General features: G+C 37.7%; 4 protein-coding genes and 1 long non-coding RNA gene across 10 annotated transcripts in view; 2 read left to right on the top strand and 3 right to left on the bottom strand.

Annotated features, from left to right (window-relative positions):
* Nucleotides 1–257: 257 nt before the first annotated feature.
* LOC110859296 (5'-AMP-activated protein kinase subunit beta-1) lies at nucleotides 258–6,315 on the bottom strand. 2 transcript variants are annotated; one of them, XM_022108215.2, is made up of 9 exons: nucleotides 6,078–6,315; nucleotides 5,536–5,935; nucleotides 4,577–4,758; nucleotides 4,366–4,477; nucleotides 4,196–4,277; nucleotides 4,059–4,103; nucleotides 3,952–3,973; nucleotides 857–968; nucleotides 258–768 (listed from the first exon to the last, which is right to left on the bottom strand). In XM_022108215.2, the coding sequence occupies exons 2-9, from the start codon at nucleotides 5,854–5,856 to the stop codon at nucleotides 622–624; spliced, it is 1,023 nt and encodes a 340-aa protein (XP_021963907.1). In that variant the 5' UTR covers nucleotides 5,857–5,935; nucleotides 6,078–6,315; the 3' UTR covers nucleotides 258–621. The 2 variants fall into 2 exon arrangements, with proteins under 2 accessions (XP_021963907.1, XP_021963908.1); XM_022108216.2 differs by having other exon boundaries at nucleotides 5,734–5,935; nucleotides 6,078–6,313.
* LOC118438738 lies at nucleotides 1,243–3,945 on the bottom strand. Its single transcript, XR_004837039.1, has 2 exons — nucleotides 3,809–3,945; nucleotides 1,243–3,754 (listed from the first exon to the last, which is right to left on the bottom strand). It is a non-coding gene; the product is annotated as an uncharacterized LOC118438738 (long non-coding RNA).
* A 209-nt stretch (nucleotides 6,316–6,524) lies between the features above and the next one.
* LOC110859354 (transmembrane protein 87A) lies at nucleotides 6,525–10,214 on the top strand. The gene is made up of 16 exons (XM_022108302.2): nucleotides 6,525–7,104; nucleotides 7,213–7,273; nucleotides 7,344–7,441; nucleotides 7,523–7,663; nucleotides 7,728–7,868; nucleotides 7,952–8,110; nucleotides 8,198–8,332; nucleotides 8,413–8,515; nucleotides 8,685–8,730; nucleotides 8,795–9,013; nucleotides 9,083–9,203; nucleotides 9,268–9,371; nucleotides 9,453–9,526; nucleotides 9,585–9,658; nucleotides 9,750–9,830; nucleotides 9,897–10,214. Exons 1-16 carry the CDS (start codon nucleotides 6,997–6,999, stop codon nucleotides 9,936–9,938), a joined length of 1,707 nt encoding a protein of 568 aa, XP_021963994.1. The 5' UTR covers nucleotides 6,525–6,996; the 3' UTR covers nucleotides 9,939–10,214.
* LOC110859357 (protein phosphatase 1 regulatory subunit 14C) overlaps nucleotides 10,215–21,321 on the bottom strand; it is a 19,902-nt gene continuing 8,795 nt past the window's right edge. Inside the window, exons 1-5 of one of the 5 annotated variants that reach the window (XM_035859438.1) lie at nucleotides 16,096–16,682; nucleotides 13,768–13,981; nucleotides 13,605–13,699; nucleotides 11,411–11,542; nucleotides 10,215–11,296 (exon numbers count right to left, since the gene is read on the bottom strand). In XM_035859438.1, coding sequence (XP_035715331.1) covers nucleotides 11,255–11,296; nucleotides 11,411–11,542; nucleotides 13,605–13,699; nucleotides 13,768–13,963 — 465 coding nt within the window. In that variant the 5' untranslated portion in view covers nucleotides 13,964–13,981; nucleotides 16,096–16,682 and the 3' untranslated portion in view covers nucleotides 10,215–11,254. Of the gene's footprint in view, nucleotides 11,297–11,410; nucleotides 11,543–13,604; nucleotides 13,700–13,767; nucleotides 13,982–14,105; nucleotides 14,514–15,198; nucleotides 15,353–16,095; nucleotides 16,683–21,321 lie in introns of those variants that run through there. The other 4 variants (XM_035859439.1, XM_035859440.1, XM_035859437.1 and 1 more) reach the window with 4 other exon arrangements.
* LOC110859377 overlaps nucleotides 19,166–21,321 on the top strand; it is a 19,542-nt gene continuing 17,386 nt past the window's right edge. The window contains exon 1 of the mRNA XM_022108325.2: nucleotides 19,166–20,277. Within this exon, the coding sequence (XP_021964017.1) occupies nucleotides 19,840–20,277 (438 nt within the window). The 5' untranslated portion in view covers nucleotides 19,166–19,839. The remainder of the gene's footprint in view (nucleotides 20,278–21,321) is intronic.

Genomic DNA, 21,321 nt, shown 5'->3' with positions numbered 1-21,321 from the left:
TTTAAAACATGTCTACTGTCTAAGGTTGCTGATTTCAATTGCCAAAAATTGCTAATATTTAGAACCTAAATAGTACTCACGGGGATTAAATTAATTATTCTTGTCGACACATTACTCATAGTTAAAAATCGAAGTATTGTAAACAGAAGTTCAACGGTGGAGTGTGGATTTGTGGATGATTTACTGTGCGAGACAGTGCGAGATGAAGAAGCGTGTTTTCATGAAAAATACAGAATCCGAATGAAAAAGCAGTGGAATTTTATTAACATCTTTTTTATTTTATTGACATCATTTTTTATTATGCCTCACATAACATAGAGTAATTAATTACATAGATATATGGGTTTGTAATTCATTCTAAACAAGGAAACAACCCAATTTGTAATAATATATTTTTATTTTATATACCATTTTCAGAAATATATAGAAATGCATCTACTAAGTATTTGTTCATCAAATTGCGGTTGATAAATTGTCCTCAGAACAACTACGTATTTGTCAACACATTTTGTCAAGCCACGTTAATGTTAGTATATTACTGAATTAATAATTCAAAACACGGCGAGTACACATTTAGTAGCACCATTATTGACAAAAATTGACAAAGTTTGTTCGATATTATTATATGGGTTTGTATAACAAGGTAGTCACGTATTTCTTTCTGTAACGATGCGTTGCACTCAAAACCATAACTCCATCTTTAATGGACAAAGCGTACAAATGATTTAACATGACGTGATTTGGTTCCGGTAATAGTGTTGGCTCGCACTGTTAAAAAAACACAATGCAATGTATATTACTAAATCACTATATCGTGTACGAAGTAAAGATTAAATGATGGGTAGATGCTAAGTACCGAGAGCGGCGTATCCTTATTCAAAATGACTTGGAGCAAGTGAGGTGGTAATATGGGAGGTCCAGTTGTTTTTTCCCATGGTTTGTAACTAGGGATGTCCTGACCCCATTCGCTTGAAAAGATTTAATAAAATAAATATTTAAATTGAAATAAACGGAATAGTTCTTCCTTTAAAAGAAAAGGTAAAGCATGTAATGGTGAACTTAAGTTTCAGTTCTAACTATTTTTGAAAATCATTTTGATGTTTAAAAATAAGTTACATATGCAATAATTCCAAAAATCTTTAGTTTGTATCATGTTAATGGAAGCCAAGCCATGATGGTTGCGGTTTGGCGTGGCTTTGTATCCAAAAATAGGAAACGATAAGGAGTCGTGTTGCTTGTGTGCTTTATTCGTATGAACCTATCGTAGCGCAGCACTCGCTCAGTCAACAAGGTCTGATTTTCACTCCCGAAATTACATCTTTTCGAATTTATTTGTTTCGACACATCCCAAATATTCTCACCTACTGTTACGGTTATCATGTCGTCGAGCAGCAATAACCCATCTACATCGTCTGCTACCACAACTCCTCCAGCGAAGAAGACGAAGCTGAACATTAATCAGACAGTTTTGGTTTCGGAAGAAACCAAAACATCATCATCATCAGTTGATCAATTGTACGTTAAAAGAGATGACGGTACATTCGAACCACTAGAGCGTAAGTTTATTTCAACCAACTAATTATTGCAGCTAATAGTAGAATGAAATTGTTTTATAATTAATTAATTGTTTATCTTTAGAATGTTCCCCTATTAAGACAGAAGTAGCATCATCTAGATTTAATTGGGAACCCCACGTAGAAGTTGATGATGATGAAAAGTGGACGCCACCAGCACAAAATACTAGAGCGGGAATGGTTTTCAACGCCGTGAAAACCTATCTGAAATGGATCGGAGAGGACAAAGATATGAAAAGCTCGCCAGAAATGAAAAAGTAAGTTATACATAATACCAATCCATTTAATACATTAAATTATTTGAGTAAGATAAAATGTCAAACGTTTGAATAGGTTGTTAAAATCTGGGAAAACCTTGGTGGTTAATCTACCTGGCAAAAAAAGATTCACAAACGGAGATGCAAGTCACTTTCAAAGAAGGAAGGATCAGTTATGGCCGTACAGAACCGATCTGCAAGGACGATTATTGCTGGAAACTTGGAAGTGCTGGGAATTTTTGTGATGAACATGGAAACTGGAATAAGACACATTTTCTCATACGGGATACGAGCAACGCCACACCAAGTTTTGCACTTCTGAATACTCGTAATACCCACTCTCCTAAGACGATCGTCACTTTACAAGACATCCTGAAGTCCACGACATAGCTGTTCAAACCACAGTGTGGATCCACAAAGTGGACTGTGGTGTGGAAAGTGGACACGACTTTTTTGTGGTTTGTGGAATTGTGGATTGTAGTTTGTGGAAGGGTTTGTAGTTTGTGGAATTGTGGATTGTAGTTTGTGGAAGGGTTTGTGGTTTGTGGATTAGTGGATTGTAGTTTGTGGAAAGGTTTGTGGTTTGTAGTTGTGGAGTCCATAACTACAATCCACAAAACCACAGACTGGTCCACAATGTGGACCGGTCTGTAGTTTATAGTTATGGTTAAGTTTTGTGGCATTCTTGTGAATGATATAGCCTTAGATAAATATTTAAACACAGGTTTCATGGTTTTTCAAAATGCACACTGAAAACCATGTTATAATCCGTAAGCGGGAATTTTGATCTTCAAATTTCGCTGTAAAAATGCAAATTGTCGCTCACGTACATATACCATTATAACTTCGTTGCAACTGAGCATTACGAAAAATTCTGAAACACGTGTTTAATTATGTATGTAATTAGCCTGTGTAGCTGTTTAAACCAAAGTGTGGATCCACAAAGTGGACTGTGGTGTGGAAAGTGGACTAGATTTCTTTGTGGTTTGTGGAATTGTGGATTGTAGTTTGTGGAAAGTTTGTGGTTTGTGGTGAGATGAAATGAACAGCTATGGTCCACGAAGATCCCTCACCAGTTTTATGCATTTAAGAATTATGAAAACCAACAAGTCAGAACCAACGATGCTGGACAGAGTCTCCCTTCACCATGGGTCTAGTCACCAAGATACTGTCCGGATTGCTATCTCAATCCTGTTCTCACTTGTCAACTCACGACAACCCGACCCTGACAAGCATTACGTGTTGATCGCTGACCAAGTTTTTATCCGGAATGCAAACTGGTCGTTGGTCAAACAACTACTCGAGCATTTCGGTGGTGGGGTAAAGTTTAGTGGGGAGTCTGAGCTTGGGGTCGGTACTGGATCACCACTCATGGATGGGATTGTTTTGGATCGAGCAACGGGAAAGTCTTGGATTTATATGAAGATGGGTACAATTGGGAGGATTCATATTGGTAATATACTATAAGAATTATAATGATGGTATTCCGATCTGATTCAACTTCATAACGTAATATTTGTTCAGGTATCAGAACTCAGAAATCAAATTCCACCGCCAAAACCATTGCTGAATACCACAAAACCGATAGGGATGGACCTGCTATTTTTCAGTGCCAAGATGACAGTTTGGATAAGAAAAACGAGACGGAGATGATGGAAGGCGTTGGTCAAGTAGCAGTTTGTTTCTGTGAGATGCTTGGTGGAGAAATCGACGGGGCTCCCATTCGATGTGATTTTCAGAAGATTGAGAACAAGTCAGGATGGAAGGGACGATATATTGATATGTTGATTAAATTGGTTGGGTTTTTTAGTCGGATAATTCAGATTGATATTCCAGACAGCATTGATTTTAGTATTGTTGATTGGCAGCCTGTGAGAGATTATCTCCGGCCCCCATTGTTCAATTAGTTTGATATTTCTGAAACTGTTTTGTAATAATTGGATTGAATATGAATTGACGAATAAATTGACTTATTACCTTAATACATACATCTGTAGAGCCAAGATCTTTTTTCATTATCATTGTTGAATTCATCCAAATATTTTAATGATGAAGCTTCAGTATTATTTCCCCAAAATTTAACTTACTACTTAGATTCACCATTACAATGCATTACATACCTTCCAGGTGGAGAGCCAGATACTAGTGGAAAAAAATTGCGCATTGATAATACCAACCTTATAACACCACACTTTACTATTTATGATACGAAATGTAGATTGCGTACTTAATTGTGTGGCCTTAGATGACTTAGAATTGCACTGATCCATTGCTAATCAATATATATACATGGTTAGATAATAGATTACGAAATATAGTTTAGTCGATGGGCAAAGCTTGCAGTTTTAGAAGGTTTATACTAACCCAGTGCATCAAAAACTTCAAAGTCTGTTTTCCTAACGGTAATTATGTTGTTAACTGTGCCATCCTCGGTTTGGATAGTTGGCTGGAAGGAAAATTATGGCATGCCCCATGAAATATATGAGACACAAAAAGTAATGAAAGACAACAATAACAAATAAGTTGATTATTACCTCAGATGGGTTAAATTTCCACTCGTCATCTATTAAAAACTTGTACTGGTGTTCTCCTTCTGGCAAGTCCACAATGGCGACATAGTCTTCCCCATCCTTTGCCGTAAAATTACTGCAATGACGCACACACCGTCACATTAGAAATTGTGTTGAAATAATATGTTTAATATGCTATGCATATATTTCGGGTAAACTATTTTTATTTTAGAACCTCTTCACCATCGGTATTGTCTTCCAATCAGAGAACGTGCCACAAATAAATGCAGTTTTGCCACCCCCATCCCATTTAAACACTGTTGGTAAAATTTTAGTTTCTGCATCAATCGATCCACCAAAGTTTGTCCCTTCTGAGACCGTGACTGATCGTGGTCTCCCCGTTTCTGGATAATCTTCCTGTTTCCAAACATATAAGAAACAATCAACAAAACTTTTCAAAATGGCAGAATAAAACATTATCCAGAGTTGACACTACAACACAAATATAGTACCGCCCATGTCGAAAGAAAGCACTACCTGCACACAGAACAGCCGAGCGTGTGAATTTAATTATTGTTGTTATAATCAATCATAGAATACAGTGCAAAAGTTATATAATGTTGTTGGCTGTGAGCAGCATATTTATAAATTGCAGTAATTGCCACTGTTTTAATAGCTCATAATTGTTTTGACTAATCCTGTAATTTCGTAGTAGTTCATCTTCGAGGTTGTTTTATACATGCGTGTATACTGCTCATGAGTGACTAAATTAAAATTTTGAGGTATATACAATTATAATAATGATCATACTTTAAAGGATCATTTCATTGCTTACATATTGCATATCATCTAATTCTTGTCTTTAGTATAGTTATACGTCTGTCAGATTTTAGTTAAAGACAACGAATTGTAAAATGCCTGACACAGTGACACTTCCAAGTAAAATAAACGGAAGAAAAAATTGAAGAAACTTAAATAAAACCGAAAGCAAATAAATGAATACATAAATAAACCCACTTAAACCCAAGCCTCTAATAATAATTTTGAAAATTTAAACCTGAACCATATTGACACAAGAATAACACAAAAACTTAAATAGAGCAACAGATTTTCACACAAAACATCAAAGTTAGGCATCCATTAGTGCAACCATGCTGTTATACAAAAAGCAACCTAAAGAAAAGTAAGAATTACAGAGGAAACATCTTTGGACAGTGACTTGGAAATTGGTTGACGTGTGAAATAAGAAGGTTCGTCATCCTCATTAGATTGAGAGTGTTGTAGAATGATTTTGTGGTGCGGAGGTTGAATGTGAGCACTGTGCAAGTGCGTAGCAGGAGATGACGATGGACTGCTCATTGTTGAAACATTGTTCACATTTGGGGTTCCTACCGATGGACGCTTGTCGAAGGAAAAGGCTTGGCCATCCTTGACCATGCCACAGGGGGACGAGGGTGGGAGGCTGTCTCCAGACTTGTGACGATCACGGATATTCCCACTGTTGGCGTTCCCCATGATTATTAAATTTGTTCCACCTCCAAAAGGTCACGCAGGTGGGTATATTTTATAAACGAACGCACGAGGAAAAATATATCTGCGGGCAAATAGTAAGAATCAAATATGAAATAAATAAGTATCTAATCACATGGCCAACATAAATTATAAATTATAAATTTTGATTTTTAAATCAAAATTAATATAGTTTTTGATTAAAATCAAAAACACAAAATACTTACACACGCTCTTCTAATGTTGAGTTGATGGTATATTAATAAACCAGACGATAAAATTGATCCAGTAGTTGCTCTTTGAAGATAAACTGTTACGGTTGCCTAATAAGCTATTAATAATATTGCGTCTTTGGAGGTGGTTTAATTAATTATGGATTGCAATTAATTAAAGGACAAATTACTTCCTGCTGAGGCGCAATGCGTGAGAATGAGACTGGCTCAGCTGGGTAGAAGGGGCGGTGATTTAGTGCTTTATGCTCTGAACTTGCCTCACAGCTTTCTCGTAAGAAGTTGCTACTTGTACGAAATTTCAGGTCAATTTTTGTCACCATCGTTTTAGAATGTCACCAACACGATGACGGTTGTAAGGTAATAACACGCCACGGTCATACAGAACTATCTTATTTCATTTTCGCCGTTGTTGTTTTTTCATGGAACAGTGCAAATTGCCAAATGCTGGCACATAAAGCTGTAACATAGCCCTGGACTGGATTGCTGCTCTGCCTGCTGGCTGCCCATAATATTTCGGCCCGAAAGTGAATAGTGAATCTGTGTTTACTTAAAGATGATGTCATTTAAAGTTAACATTAAGCAGCCGGAAGTGCAATGAAGTTACATCTCATTAGGCTCGTAATAACGACAAGCAAGCTTGCAAGTTTCCACGTTATAGGCTTAATTTTCCTGGTGTAACATATTGAACAATCGAACCATTCTTTCTTTCATTTGTATAATTCGATCGAATGAAATTGCTTAGCCAATTTGTTTGACAGGCACACTTTCACTGGATACGATAGATTGTGTATTATATTCCTGTCATTTGTCATTAAATTATACTGTGATTATCCCTATTCACTGGTCGGTAGTGTTTTTGTATTTTATTGTTGAGGAGTACGACCTGGATCTCTTCTTAAATTATTAACTAACAATGTCCTTTACGAGCGTCATCGTCAAACTCTTCATCTCCCTCGTGATATTCTTTACGAGCGTCTTTTCCTTTCCAGAACAAGGAAAATGGAATGCAGTCATTAATCAGGTTGGGTACTAGTTTTATGTATGTTTAACATATAGGTTAGAAATTGGTTAATTATTTATGTTCTGAAATTATTATATTAATGCTGAGGCTGATATTCTAATGTTGTAGACTCACAAGTACTATGGGGTCTCCAAGAGTGTTTTCAAAGAGTCGCAGATTTTCATGAGAAGTGAGTTGCATAATAAATATTTCACTTTCTGGTAGCCTTGTAAGTGTCATTATGGTTTACTGAATTTTAGTAAAATGCGTCGACTTATCGGACATGTTAACTGTCCGAATCAACTGGGAACTGCGAGAGACGCCGTGCTGGGACGAATATTGGAGATTAGAACTCCTTGTAAGTCTATCTGCTATCTAGATGTATGTATGTATGATGTATCCGTATTTTATTGTAGGGTAACGATATATTTTTATATAGAGTAAAGAAGAAAGACAGCAAATATGGAATATATACTATGCAGATTCCGTACAAAATACTAATGTAGCAGAATTTCAAGATCATTTATTCTTTAAGCCACCTGACGAATATCGTCACAGATGTGATAATACAATTCATCTGGTAAATAGCAATCTTCTTCATTCTTTTAAATGTATAGAAAATAAAATGTTTATTTTTCTGACAGACTGAATATGCTGAAAATTGTACATTAGCAACATCTACCAGTGGTGGCAAGTCATCTGGCACAGCTAAAAATGGAGTACAAGGACAAAGTACATTCGAGTTTCAAATGTGCCAAAATGACGTATCTTCCTCCGCAATTGTGGTTAGCTTGCTTTTCTTCCTAAGTAAAAATAAAATACGCTTTATTTTAATTGAAACTTGAATAATATTAATAATATTCTTTAGCAATCATCGAGACCTGTGTTTACAATCCCCAAGGATGGAGTCTATTTATTTATCGTAAAATTCGAGCCAGAAGGATCGAGCGAGTTTCACGCCGAAGTTGAAGTGCAAATTAAAGGACCACATGGCTATTTGTCTGCAACTGAATATCCTCTTCTCATTGTAAGTTGTTGTATAATGCATTATAAATAGCATAATTGTTTTAGTGTGTTTAATTAGCCTCCTAACTTATTTAAGTGAATGTTGTAGTTTTATGGTAGCTCTTGCCTGCTGTACACACTGTATGGAGTCGTGTGGCTGGGATTATCTTTCTGGCAATGGAGGGATCTTATTCGAATTCAATTTTGGATTGGAGCCGTAATTTTCCTCGGAATGGTTGAAATGGCAAGTGATTATAAACACTGATTATTAAATAATAGCCACATGTTATATTTAAATAATGTTGTGATCACTTTATGTTGCAGGCTGTATTTTATGCTGAATACTACAACATTAATTCGACGGGCGTGTCCGTGACAGGAGCTGTACTGGTGGCCGAAATCATCTCTTGCGCAAAGAGGACGCTGGGTAAGGTTTTGTATGGGCTAGCCAAGTGCGAATTTCTTAGTTGTTTGTTGATGGAGTTTGCTGGACCAAGAATACATTTTGTGTATCTTAGTCTCAAGTCGGTCCCTGTCTCCTCATGTTCCATTAGTATTGTCAAGACATAACAAATTTGTTTCAAATATATTTACAGCTAGAATGCTCGTCGTAATTGTCAGTATCGGTTTCGGGATTGTAAAGTATGGATTTTAACTGCACATTATAACAGTTGAATTCTATAAAATTCTAATCATCCATTTATAGACCCCGACTTGGAGCCACGTTACACCGAATCCTTATTGTCGGCTCTCTCTATTTCGCATTCGCTTCTTTCGAATCTTGCTTGAGAGTACTACACCCAGTGAATGGGCCTTCAAATAAAGCTCTGATGGCAGGAGTCCCGCTGTCAATTTTAGACGCGGCTATATTCTACTGGATCTTTCAGTCATTGATGGCAACGACGAGAACACTGAGATTGCGACGGTAAGAATAAACAAAATGCATATGACGTAGTCTCGAAGTGTGACCATAAATTTTATTTTAAAATTTCAGAAATCTTATCAAACTGAATTTATACCGGCATTTTACTAATACTCTATTTTTCGCTGTTATTTCTTCCATCATTTTTATGGTGTGGTCAATTCGATACCTGAAGACGACCACGTGTCTTCGGGTAATGTGTAATGACAATCTTGGTTTTCGTATTCTAACTAACTAACAAGTCTATGTATAATTAGGACTGGAAGGAAATTTGGATTGACGAGGCCTATTGGCACATGTTGTTCAGTCTTATTTTGCTAGTCATTATGGTACTTTGGCGGCCAAGTAACAACAATCAGAGGTCTGCATATGTATATAATTTTAATTTTGTAATCAAAGTTTCGTTATATGTACTGACTGCTTTATTGTATTATGTGTCTAGGTTTGCATTTTCTCCTCTTTTGGATAACTTGGACGATGATGACGAGGAGGATCTTGTAGTCAATTCTGCATTTTGTAAGTTGACGAATTGCTCTAACTCCAGCTTAGCACGTTTAACACAATTTTGTTGTAGCTGGAAATATGAAACTTCGTCCTAAGAAAAATGGTGCAACAAATGGAAAACTCTACGGGCGTAGTCAAAGTGTGGTAAGAGAACAATTTACGTCAATTTACAATTTAATTAACGTCATATCATCAGCATAATCATTTACCTTTCTCTGTTGTACCCTCTTTTCAGGAAGATGAATTGAGATGGGTAGAAGAGAACATACCTGCTGACATGGCGGAGGGGGATTTACCTGCCCTGGATTCAGAGGAGGTATTTTCCTAGTTTACTGTATTTTTCATGAACATTAAAAAAAATTAAACTCTTCATTGTTTACAGGAACTCTTGTCTACCAAATTTGAACTGTCGAAAATGCAATAACGACTAAATTCATTGCAGCACAAAAGCACAGTATTTTTTCCAGACACATCTTCTAGTATTTATTTTGAAAGTAACACGAAAAAAAACGGAAATTTCGATATGACAGTCATTTTCCAGTATGAATAGGTATGTACGTGATTTTATGGCAAGCTGTTGTTTTAGTTAGAAGCAAATGCCTTCTAACACACCACAACCGGTTAAGTATTTACCATATTATTGTTATAATGAAAATGAAATAATAATGATTAATGTTAATAGAACATACTCTAAGAATAATCGATTTTATCATCGTTTTGTTTATTATCACACTAAAAATGTCTACATTTAATTGTAAATAATTTTATTGTACACGCACACAAGTATATAGAGCCTACCACATTTATCTCACGTATCAAAATCCGCAGCAATGTCAAAATTTGTCTTGGCCTAGCATAAAAATAATTACAAAAGCTTTATGTTTCTGTCTTTTCCGAGCTATTTTTATGTAGACGCCGTTAACCACACAAAACTAATAATTTGTATAGGCACCTCGTACATAAATATCTTCATTGCAAGCACAATGTTGATCAGAATATGAATAATCATAGGCTCGCACTCTCAACTTATCAAAAAAAACTTAATATGTATTGTACATCATTGAGACCTTTTGTTAGATGACGACTCGCGTCACTCTATAGTCATCTACAAAAGACATAATTATTGTTATGAAAAATGTTTGCATCTTGAAGGAAGCTGCGGAAATCAGAATCTGCAAGAAATGCAATTGCTATCTTATTTATTTACCCAAGTTTTGAGGAAGACTATTTAATTATGTAGCTCTCATGCAAATTCCTGGTTGCTCTTATGCTTTCTCTTATAAGTTAAACGGTGGTACAAAACATAATTGAAACTAATTTGTGTTAATACCCATCAACAAATATTAGGGTTGATTGATTTCAGTTGTTGTAGGAGGAGGTGGAGGAGGAGTAAAAACGAGGTAGTGTAATCTGTCACGAAAAAAAACAAGTCATAATACAACTGTAAATCATTCAACTTTAAAATGTCGAGATCTTATGTCACCATCATCACCACCTCACAATATAAAGTTATGTTTAATTACTACAGATAAATTTATGCTTTTCCTAATTGCCGTTCTAAAAAAAGTCTACGTAACTGGTCTCTAGATGTGTATGGTTGGTATTACTAATGGTTTTTACTCTTTTTAATTAAAACTGTGTCATTTTGTTGGTTTCGGGACCACGAGTAGTACTCGGACAGGAGGAGGCTTCAAGGCGTAGTGAATTACACGGGGCATGATGTGTATTGTAGCATTGTTCTCACAGAGTTTTCGCTTTGGATATCACCTCGTCCACAAATTTCTGCAAATTATTAGGAAATTATTATATAGCATGATGAGTTTCAAAATTTTCAAATAGAAAATCAACAAATCGGTTGAAGGAATCGTAAATAGTGCAGCTTATACACACGCTTACATTTACTATGTCTTGAGACTTCTTGGCGTCCACAAGAAGTGGGAGCAGAAATTTCCGACGTTCCTCGTCCCCGTCCATGTCAAGCACTTCGTCCAAGTCGATCTCAACGTCATGAGTGGAAGATGTCCCTTCCTGCGCATACAAGAAAAAAAGTTTTGTTAGACACTTGTCCTCCAGTCTGACATTTAATAGCCTGACATTTACTACAATCGAGAAAGGAGGTGTAGAGGTTACAGCAATAAAAACATGCATGAAATGCTATATTTTTGATATTCCGTACTAATTTGGGGTAATTTCCAGTAAATCTTAATACAGCTTGACTAACGAGCAACGTAAGGAGGCAATTATTACAGCGAGAGAAAAATTATGTAGTATGTGATTAAATGAAATCTCGATTGGTGTGAAATACAAATGGAATACTTTCCAAGCAATTTGATTTCAACTCCAATAAATCGCTTTCAAAAAGAGGCGTGGCAAGAAGTGACCGATTAATTATTTGTAAATCCGTGCCGGCCGTTCTTGTCGTTGGAGCTAAGCTAAAACCAAGCTGACGGATTCGAAGCACGCTAGAACAAAATATTTTACGAGGGGGATTTTTGTATAACAAAGTAATAAATACAGCATTTTACTAGAAAGAAATAGAGATGGTTCCTTTGAGATAAAATTGTGTGTAAAAAATTATTCTGTTGTTTGAATGATTTTTTTCTCTCGTCTCCTCTTATCGCCCGTGTAATCTTCTCTCAAGTTCTCTCGTAGAATTTGGAGTAAAAGTACAATTTCTCAATCATCATAATCAAAAGAATTGTAAACCCCATCTTCACACCACCAACCAACGCCACGCTACATATATTTTTATAGGAGGAAAATCACTCGCAGGCCACCAAACGCTTTGAAGCTAAAGGAACAACACCACCCTCCGAAGACCCAACCCACATTTCTTGCGTAACCCGTTAATTATTTTTCTGCAGCGCATCTAAAAACACAACTGTCTTGGTACATATGTAGCCTCCTAAATATATCCGATTCGAACACTTTCGTACATTTTCTCGCATTGCATGATAAATTCACTTATCACATTTCTGCGAAATATTCTGCCTACGGATTGGTTTCTTTATGTACAACTCGTATACATATTATGATTTGATGCAGCTCAATGGAAATAATTATATATGGTTATGGGGGTAACAAAGCTTGAAGCTTCGATAAGGGAACCAGATTCACATTTCGAGGAACATTTTCCTTGCTTAGCACCTCAGTTGAAGAATGTAGTAATTAATTGATAATTTATTCATCTCTTGTACCTTCCATGTTACACTACACATCGGAACTTGGTTTTAATTACTCATCCTCTACTGAAATGCAAGTAAGAGCAGCCATTTGAAAGCTTCAGTTCGAAGTGGATTGAGTGCCCAAATTTATCATTTGTTTGAAATATACGCATAAAAACTTGACGTTCTGGTCTATGAGGTTATGATATGCTTGAAATTCTTGAATTGTGAAAAATGCGAAAAATAGCCCGAGCCTGCATGGGCTGGTTTGTTTGGCAAATAAATACGATGAGCATTTGGTATTCAGTTCCTCAGCATTCGGACACATGCAGCGTTTTAGCTGTGGTTATGCACACCTCATCCACCTCCAAAAAACTTCAAACCCCGTTGGGTTTCCTTTCGTGACCGCTTTTGCCAGCGAGTTGCTCACGAAACTGCACATGAAAGAAGACTACGCTCATTGCAAAATTATAGCCCTACCAATTTCACTAACATCTGCAGTTTGGCCTGTACTTTGTAGGACGAAGACGAATCTTATGGAACCTCTTATGGAGGTTGCATTTGTTCATGGGTTTGCCTTTCTTCGGTCGGTAACTTGACTAAATGCGGACAGAAGTTGGAATTTGACAGGAGTTGGTTTAGTAGACGGTTGCTGATTGTTGCATATGTACGTATGGAAGTGAAAGAAAGAATTTTCTCAGAGTAAGTGGTGTAATTAGAGGGCGTCATACTCGTAAAAACAATTATAAAACATGAATATCATGAAAAATTTTGAACTATGACCACTCAAAACGCCATGGGTGGTTTCCTATGCAAGCACACTTTACTCGGGAGTTACTCCATAACAAGAGTCCCGATAAATACATGTAATTTTGTATTCCGCGAGAAAAAAACATGCAGGTGAAATTCTCGTAAAAATGTCTTACCTCGTCTTCGTAAAGTTTCTGGAGCTCATCGTAAAGCCACATTTCCACTGCAAGACGTTTCCGGATGAGACTCATTTGATGACTCCCGTATTTGGCTGTCAAAATAGATAAATAACCTCAATGCTTAACAAGAAAAGAGAGAAAAGTAGAAATTCGACCTTACCCGTCAAGTACTTTTCTCGCTTCTCCTTCACTTCGCCGTGCTCAATGAAGTCGACGTGGAGTTGGGACTTGCCACTCCCCCCGCCGGTCTTGGGCACGGGGGAGGACGAAGTGACGACGGAGGCCGAGGGGGGACTACTACGACTTCCCGCCCCATTGTAGGCCGCAGGTTGTGTGGAGCTCACTTCGCACTCCATGTGGAATGGACCCTTTGCCTGAAATCAGGTAAAACAGGCAACTTGGTGAGTACAATCGTTGTTTTAAAAAAATGTCAAATCAATGCAAAAATATAGTTTCAAGTGCAGCCTTTTTAACGTATTGAGCTTTATAACTTAATACCAGTTAATGAACACTACGTCCAAAGTGGAAGGCCAAACGAGGTTGCGTACCTCAAACGATAACTGCTTGGGGACACTTTGGTCCAATTTTTGTATTTTACTATGTAGCAACCTTTCCCTAACTGCAATAAAGCTCTGATAATCTCATTCGGCTGACTGGTAGGATAGATAATAATTTCACAGTTACATATGTAGCTATTTTTGGATTTATTGGATAGAATTATAACCCAGAGGCCAGCTTGACTTCTTCAAACATTTATGTACTAACAGAAGAAAAGTTTGCAAAATTAGGCCGGCTGGAGCAGAAGCCGACATTTCGTTCAAGCCTGCTTATGATAAAACTTTTAGCCAATACTTTCCCTTATTTTTGCAAAGGAGAACAACTCGACTTCTGAGTTGGCCAGAACACCAATAAGGAACGAGTATATATGCTCCGATTTTGCAAATCGCAATCCTGCTTTGTTGTTTCATATTTTCCGTAAGCTAAGCACCGTCTGTCTGTACTGTTGAGCTAGCTAACTAATTGAAGTATCAAATCAAATTATGATTCATTCTCATTAACCAATTGAGACATGAAATGGGTTTGGTTGCATAATTAGCCAAATGCAAACGCAATTTGTGTATTTATGTAAGTACACATATGAGACTTCCAGGAAATGCATACACGTATTTACAATCATACAGTTCTGTATCGAAGAACAAGGACCCGGACCTCGCTCTAGCATCCCAAGCTCATGCCAATTGATGCACGCACAAAATAATTTCTCGAGCGATTGCAAACCTCAGAAATAGAACTAGCTCGATGCATATTCTCCGTTACTAATGAGCAAACAGTGTGTTTGACTTGTGGTGAGATCACGCTTGCTTGATCTCTTATGCAAATACAATTCCCTATCAACTAGCAACTGCGTTATTCCTTCCCACAGTTGACTTTGTTTTTATATGTACTTTGATGATGACGACGGATCCACTAAATCTGATCCCGTTGGTGTGGACAGGATTTCAAGCAACTCAAATACTACAATTTCGACCATAACATGATGTATGCAATAAAATACTACGCAATAAAATATGTTGGAAAATATGAAAAAAACCTCTTGTCGATCCACCCAGAAAATCTCTAGCCAGAGGAAATATAACAAGGTGCAGCAATATTAAGGACACATCGGACAGCAGGAATTTGTCCTCACTGTCGTCAACAGTTAATAAGTAACTGACAACGAGACGACCAGCCAGGACCACTCAACTGACTAACTACTGGGCTCATGCAGTCAACACAAGCCTGATAAAACCTTTGGATGTTTGAGGAAGGATAGGATGATGATAAGTGTGACTGGAAATTAGAGGATGGGTTTGTTGGAGGTGATAAGAAGATGATATTCATATAAGTAGTCAAGTGTTGACGAGTTTTGTAGCTCCATCTTTTATGCTATGCTACGATGAGGTACAATGGCAAAGTGCTGCTAACTAACCAACAAATACCATGAATGCCACCACCAGAACAAAATAATTATATCTTTGACTTTATCGTCTTATTATCACCCTCGCAGTGCAGTGTTACAATGAGAACATTTCGTGCTTGCTCTCAAATTCATGCACTTTGGTGAAAATCACTTGATTTCCAAACGTCAATATGTTGTAAATATATGCATATCCGATGACATCTCTTAAACTGTAAAAAAGGAAGCACTTAAACTAGCGAAGCTGTTAGTTGTAAAAATAAAAGATTAAAATTGAACGAATCCTCTCCTCGGTATTTTCGATAATTGCATGGAAGATCTAGCTAACTCCCCGTTAAGAAAGAAAGCGTATATTTATTATGGCATCGAGTAAAGGAACCACACCTGACACAGGTACTTGCTTAATACACACATTATTAGGAACGAGTATGCAAATGAATTTGTGGATTTTTCCACTTTTATAAACACTGCATGATCAGTAAAACTCACTGGCAAAAGTGTTGGCGAGTGAGTACAGGAGACGAGACTTACGCGAAATTAGCAATGCCACGCCACAGGTGCTGAGCCCAAAGCACTTCTCCACGTATGCCGCTGATCTGCGGCACGATGCCCTTTGGCCTTTTGTGAAAGGGTTCAGAGTTGACGAGTTCAACAGTCACATTATTGTCGTCACTAGAGTTCAGTCCTGATTAATATTTTGCGTTCTCTCTCTCAGAACACTCACTGGTCACCCGCGTCCAAGGTGGACATATTAACAGAGAGAATGAACGTGTGACAAGTTACATTTTGGTATTATCGATATCGCTATTGCTCAGATATGCACTTGCGGGCGGTGGATGGAGAGATAGTTCACCAGGCGAGGAAACTATGTAAAATTGCCAACAAAATCACCAACTGACGCTCTCAGTGCCAAGAAAAGTGGTGTCTTTGAATCCAAGTGGGAAACGCTACTGGCTGTAGAATAATAATCTCATCTTCTCAACCTCAATATAAATAATAATCACTTTCTTGCAGTTTTACAACAATGGGCAAATTGAATAAATAAACAGGAGATAACTGAATTACACAGCACAGCCCTCACTTCGTATGAACGTACGGCCCAATGTTTGCAAAAGTGTACTTACTGATGTATTGTGGTCAAAAAAGAGAAGTTCAACGTTAATAACTGCTGCGTCGATGAGTAGTTAACCGGACTGCAGCTCGAGGGGAAAGAAACCAACTAAAAACTTGGATTCGCATGGATCAGTTGCATCAAAAGAAGAAGCTTTTATTTTACTACATATATACAACTTTTGTATACCAAACCATCATCATGGCTCATCATCATCATGATAATAATGTGTGTGCAGCCTCATCTCGTATCTCTCTCCCTCGTATTATTACATTTACGACGACCATTCTTCTCAGTATTTGTTAAACCGTGCTGCCTTGACTTCTGACTCTGTATGTGCACCACAAAATGTTGTGGCCGTACGTACTGTACCGAAACCGAAAGGGCTTTCATTAACAGAGGATAAACGAGTGGGGGTGCAGATATTTTGTGGTGGCCAAGTCTTATCTAGACACCACTGCCCAGAACAGCGTATGTTACAAATGAGAAGATAAACGAGATGCTTTGATCCTCCATGATTTCATGAAATGCACAAATTTCTATTAAAACTCTGTACTTCTAGTTGGAAACTCCCCAAGTTGGACATTACGGAGAGTATTATGTATCATTGCATTGCACCAACTTTGCACTATCATCTTCTGTCCCTAAAAAAGCGAGGGATGGTGCGGACGACGATGAAGGGACTTTTTTATGAGGGGATCGATCTGAACATCAGTCCTCATTTTCTCTCGTGCATGGCTTAATCGTCGCTTTGGCTAATTCAACCCCACATTTAGATTATGACATTCCCCATCCGTATGCATGCACACATCTCTTTGTGTGCATCTCTTCGTGGAGGGTTTCAGTTGTGTCATTTCGTGCCTTGTGTGAGTAAGCAGTTCTCTTTTTCATATGTGCTTAAGTAGCTCTGTTTGACTTAAGGGCCCGGGGGAAGATTTACTTTTCGAAAATTGATTTTATGTTAGCAACAATAATTGCTAGGAATCTAGGATTATTTATTACTCTATAAAGATTAATTGACACCGTTTCTATGGTACACTCACGTCCAAAAGCTTTTGTTTGATCACTTTTCCCTCAAGTTTTTGAAAAAGTTGTTTTCTTTTGTTCCATGGATACTCAAAATGCAATTCATGCCATCAATTTTGCAATTCTAAGCCAATTTGTGCTCACTTTATGACCAAATATCTCCACTGCGCAAGAGGGCACATTGTCAAAAAAAAAGTTAGTAAAACCTAAAGATATGATTAACAAATTAAACATAATTTGAAAAATGTGCCCTCTTGCGCATTGCTGAATTTTATGGTCAAAGTTGACATGATTTCTAAGCAACTTCCCCCGGGCCCTTAAGACGCGATGATTATTTTCCTTACGGGGCTGGGGAATTGAAATTATTGTGCATCGTATAACAAATACTTAGCGATGATTCATCAGCTATACACTCCAACACACACTCTGTGCAAAGTGCAGATAAGGAGAAGAATAGTGTGCTTTGCTCTGCAAATATTTGGTTAGGTTAGGTTATTTCACATGATGGCAAAAAACATGGCTAATAAGCAAGCAGTTTTTAGTGGGTCTTGGGCATTATGTAACACTAGGCATCCATTTTAACCAGTTCTGTATACAAGGTTCATCTGTTTAACATTGCTGCTTCATCAGGAGACGTTACATCATGGTTGTTGCATCTCCAAGTAAATGGGTTGTGTTTTGGACGACGCCATGTAAATAAACTGCATACGCAAGACTGAAACCATGATGGGATAAAGGCCTTAAGTCAGTTTTTGAGAACTGGACTTTCAAATCGTCATATGGCCCGAGCTAATACGCAGATTTTTTTAGGACGGATTTCTAGCTTTCTCCAAACGGGGTTGAAAACGTCCAACCAAATTGAAGTTTCTAATACGATTTCGGGCATAGAAGCTGTTGCTCGATGGGAGAGTTGTCAATACTTGTCATAATTTATTATTTTTTTCTTAGATTTTTTACATGAAATGGGCATGGCTTTCAAATTTCAAAAACTGTCAGCAATATGACATAACAAACTGGATGATTTGAATGGTTATTGAGAATGGAGTTCTAATTTTCTTCATTGGCTAAAATCCGTGTCGTCATGAGACACGCCTTACGCAATAGGATCACCCCACTCAAAAATTAGCATGAAAACCAAAGTACACATATGTATGTTCATATGTTATACAAGTGTTAAACCTCAACTTTTGAAGTGGTAAATTGGTTTTCAGAGATTAGCGGATCATGGATTAAGTGCAATAAATGCCCCACGTCAACCCATGTTTACGCTATTTTCATAAGTAAAGAATAATAAGCGTGAAAATATGTAGCTGGTTGGGATTCTGTAAACTGAAGTCTCATGGCTGATCTGCCGAGGCTATGATCTCATCCACCACAATTATGCACAACTTCTCCAATAACTGAGCAATATTCGGATGGAAAGTTACATTCACAATCAATCCAAGTATAGCAATAATTGGTCGCATGTTGAATAATGACTGAATCATCGCAACCATGTTTTCTTTCACACCAAAAAGAGGTGCACGATTTCTAATTACAAAAATAGAGTTACGGGTGCATGCTAACTTTCGAGTCTTGTATAATATGTGCATACATGTAATAGGAATGACTTGTAGGCGGAATTACATAATTTGCTATCCCATTCGAATTACTTTTCTAATATGCATACGAAAGCCACTTTTTACATGACATATCTAACTGAAAAGCTGCAGTTTTCCACTTTTCATCATTTTGTAATTATGTAGTCCAACCTAAAAGTCCCGAATCCGGGTATTTGTATAACGGCGAGCCATGGAAAATCGATGCACGAGAATTTCCGACACATAACTTTCTCCTCCACGTTCTTCTGGTCAGCAGCCCCTTGGAGTCAGTCGAAAGTCAGTGTTTCCCAACCTGCTGCTCTACCAACCATTTGCCACTTGACATTTGCAAGTGAACATGCTGGAATTTCTGCTGGCCTCTAAGCAGATATTTGCCCGCTATGCCGAGAACATTCTCCCTTCGTGGGAGGAGGCTTAATTAGATAACAACTACTCAGATAACTACATATCTAAATAGATTTCTCCGTCAACAAGTTTTCTCCAAGTTTATTTCCTCGTAAATCTAGAATTTCTAGTAGTGTAAATTCGGTCAGCAGAATGGAGCTTTTAGGGCAGACGAGTAAAAATGACAATCTCGAGACATCGTCTTGTCGTAGTCGCACTGTGGTTCTCGTGGTATTAGCAGTGTTGTTGTGGTCTCCGAGCTGCGTGTCCTCCTCCCACAACTCCAACCCCTTTGGCAGCAGCCGCATAAACGTCAACAACGGTCCTTTTGAAGACTCCTTGTTCGACGACGAATTCCCAGCCAATTTGGGTGGTCCTCGCACGTCGTCGGGGGGTGGAGGAGTCGTGTCGTCGTCCATGTGCCTCCCCAACTATGAGATAAGCGAGGGGAGCATCATTCGGACCAAGGATTCTGTGGACTTGGGGGCCCGCTTCCTGAACGAGTCCGACCTGGGGATGAACGGAAGGGAGGAGTGTTTGACCCTCTGTTGTCGCACCCCGTACTGCAACGTCGCCGTCTTCCAAGAAAAGGTTCGTATTTATGCATGGCGGATGTGTCAGTCAGTCAGATATTTAAATGTGGCATGCGTGCGACGGACAGCTTCGTAAACAATGAACTGCATGATGTCCTCTCCATTGATTACTTGACATTGGTCCATTCAAAATCACTCCTTCTCAGCATGCATGGCCAATATTTATTATTTGTTGTGGTACGCACTGGTAGTAAATTACATATGTCTCTTATCTCTCTCTCTCTCCTTCTAATAATTGAGTCTTGTTTGACACTCGATTTTGACATAAACAGTAGTATCAAGATGCGATATTTATGGTATGCACACTAATTATATTCATTCATGCCCACTCGACGAGCACAAGTTTCCAACCCAATTGTAGAGTATCAACAAGTGTTTGTTACTTGTGGCAATTTGGTAGAAATTGCACAACAACAGGCATTAGTACATATGTACCATTGAGCTCGTACATAGGACATTTCAATTGACAATGACAGATCGTTGTGCAAATTATTAGCAGTGCGTCATCAATCGTCGAGCTTCGTTTGCCGTGCTGCCCAACCTCAACAAGTTGCTTTCCTATATAATCTAAAAATAAATAATCTCCGTCTCCCAAATATTATTGAGTACGTAAATAATAAGCTTTTATTGCTTACGAATTTATTTTTTGTTGGTTTTCTGAATTAGTATTTCAGTGGAAAAAGAGAGTCAATCAGAGCCAGTGTCTACAGGTGTAAATAATTGGCAGTTGCACATCTGATAATCTCATTACTACTCAAATTTTCAAGACAAGAAACACCTTACAATCTACATCTAATCTTGTTGAATGGATTTTTGGGAAATTATTCACTTGCATAAATATCTTATTTGCTTTGCATGATGCACAGATTTCAAATGCAAATAAATCAATGTGCGAATTAACACATGAAAAGTTGAATTATCTGAGAAAAAGCCATATCTTGAAAGTACCAGAAATGAGGAGCGGTGTGCATGATGAGCTCATTATTCATCGCATTAATTTATGATTAGACTCATTTTCAGTCAAGAAGATAATGCCAAACTA

This window comes from Folsomia candida, unplaced genomic scaffold, assembly GCF_002217175.1.
Source record: "Folsomia candida strain VU population unplaced genomic scaffold, ASM221717v1 Fcan01_Sc025, whole genome shotgun sequence".
Lineage (NCBI taxonomy): Eukaryota > Metazoa > Arthropoda > Collembola > Entomobryomorpha > Isotomidae > Folsomia > Folsomia candida.
The sequence above is the reverse complement of the archived record's forward strand: the minus strand, read 5'-3'. Positions and strand labels throughout refer to the sequence as shown.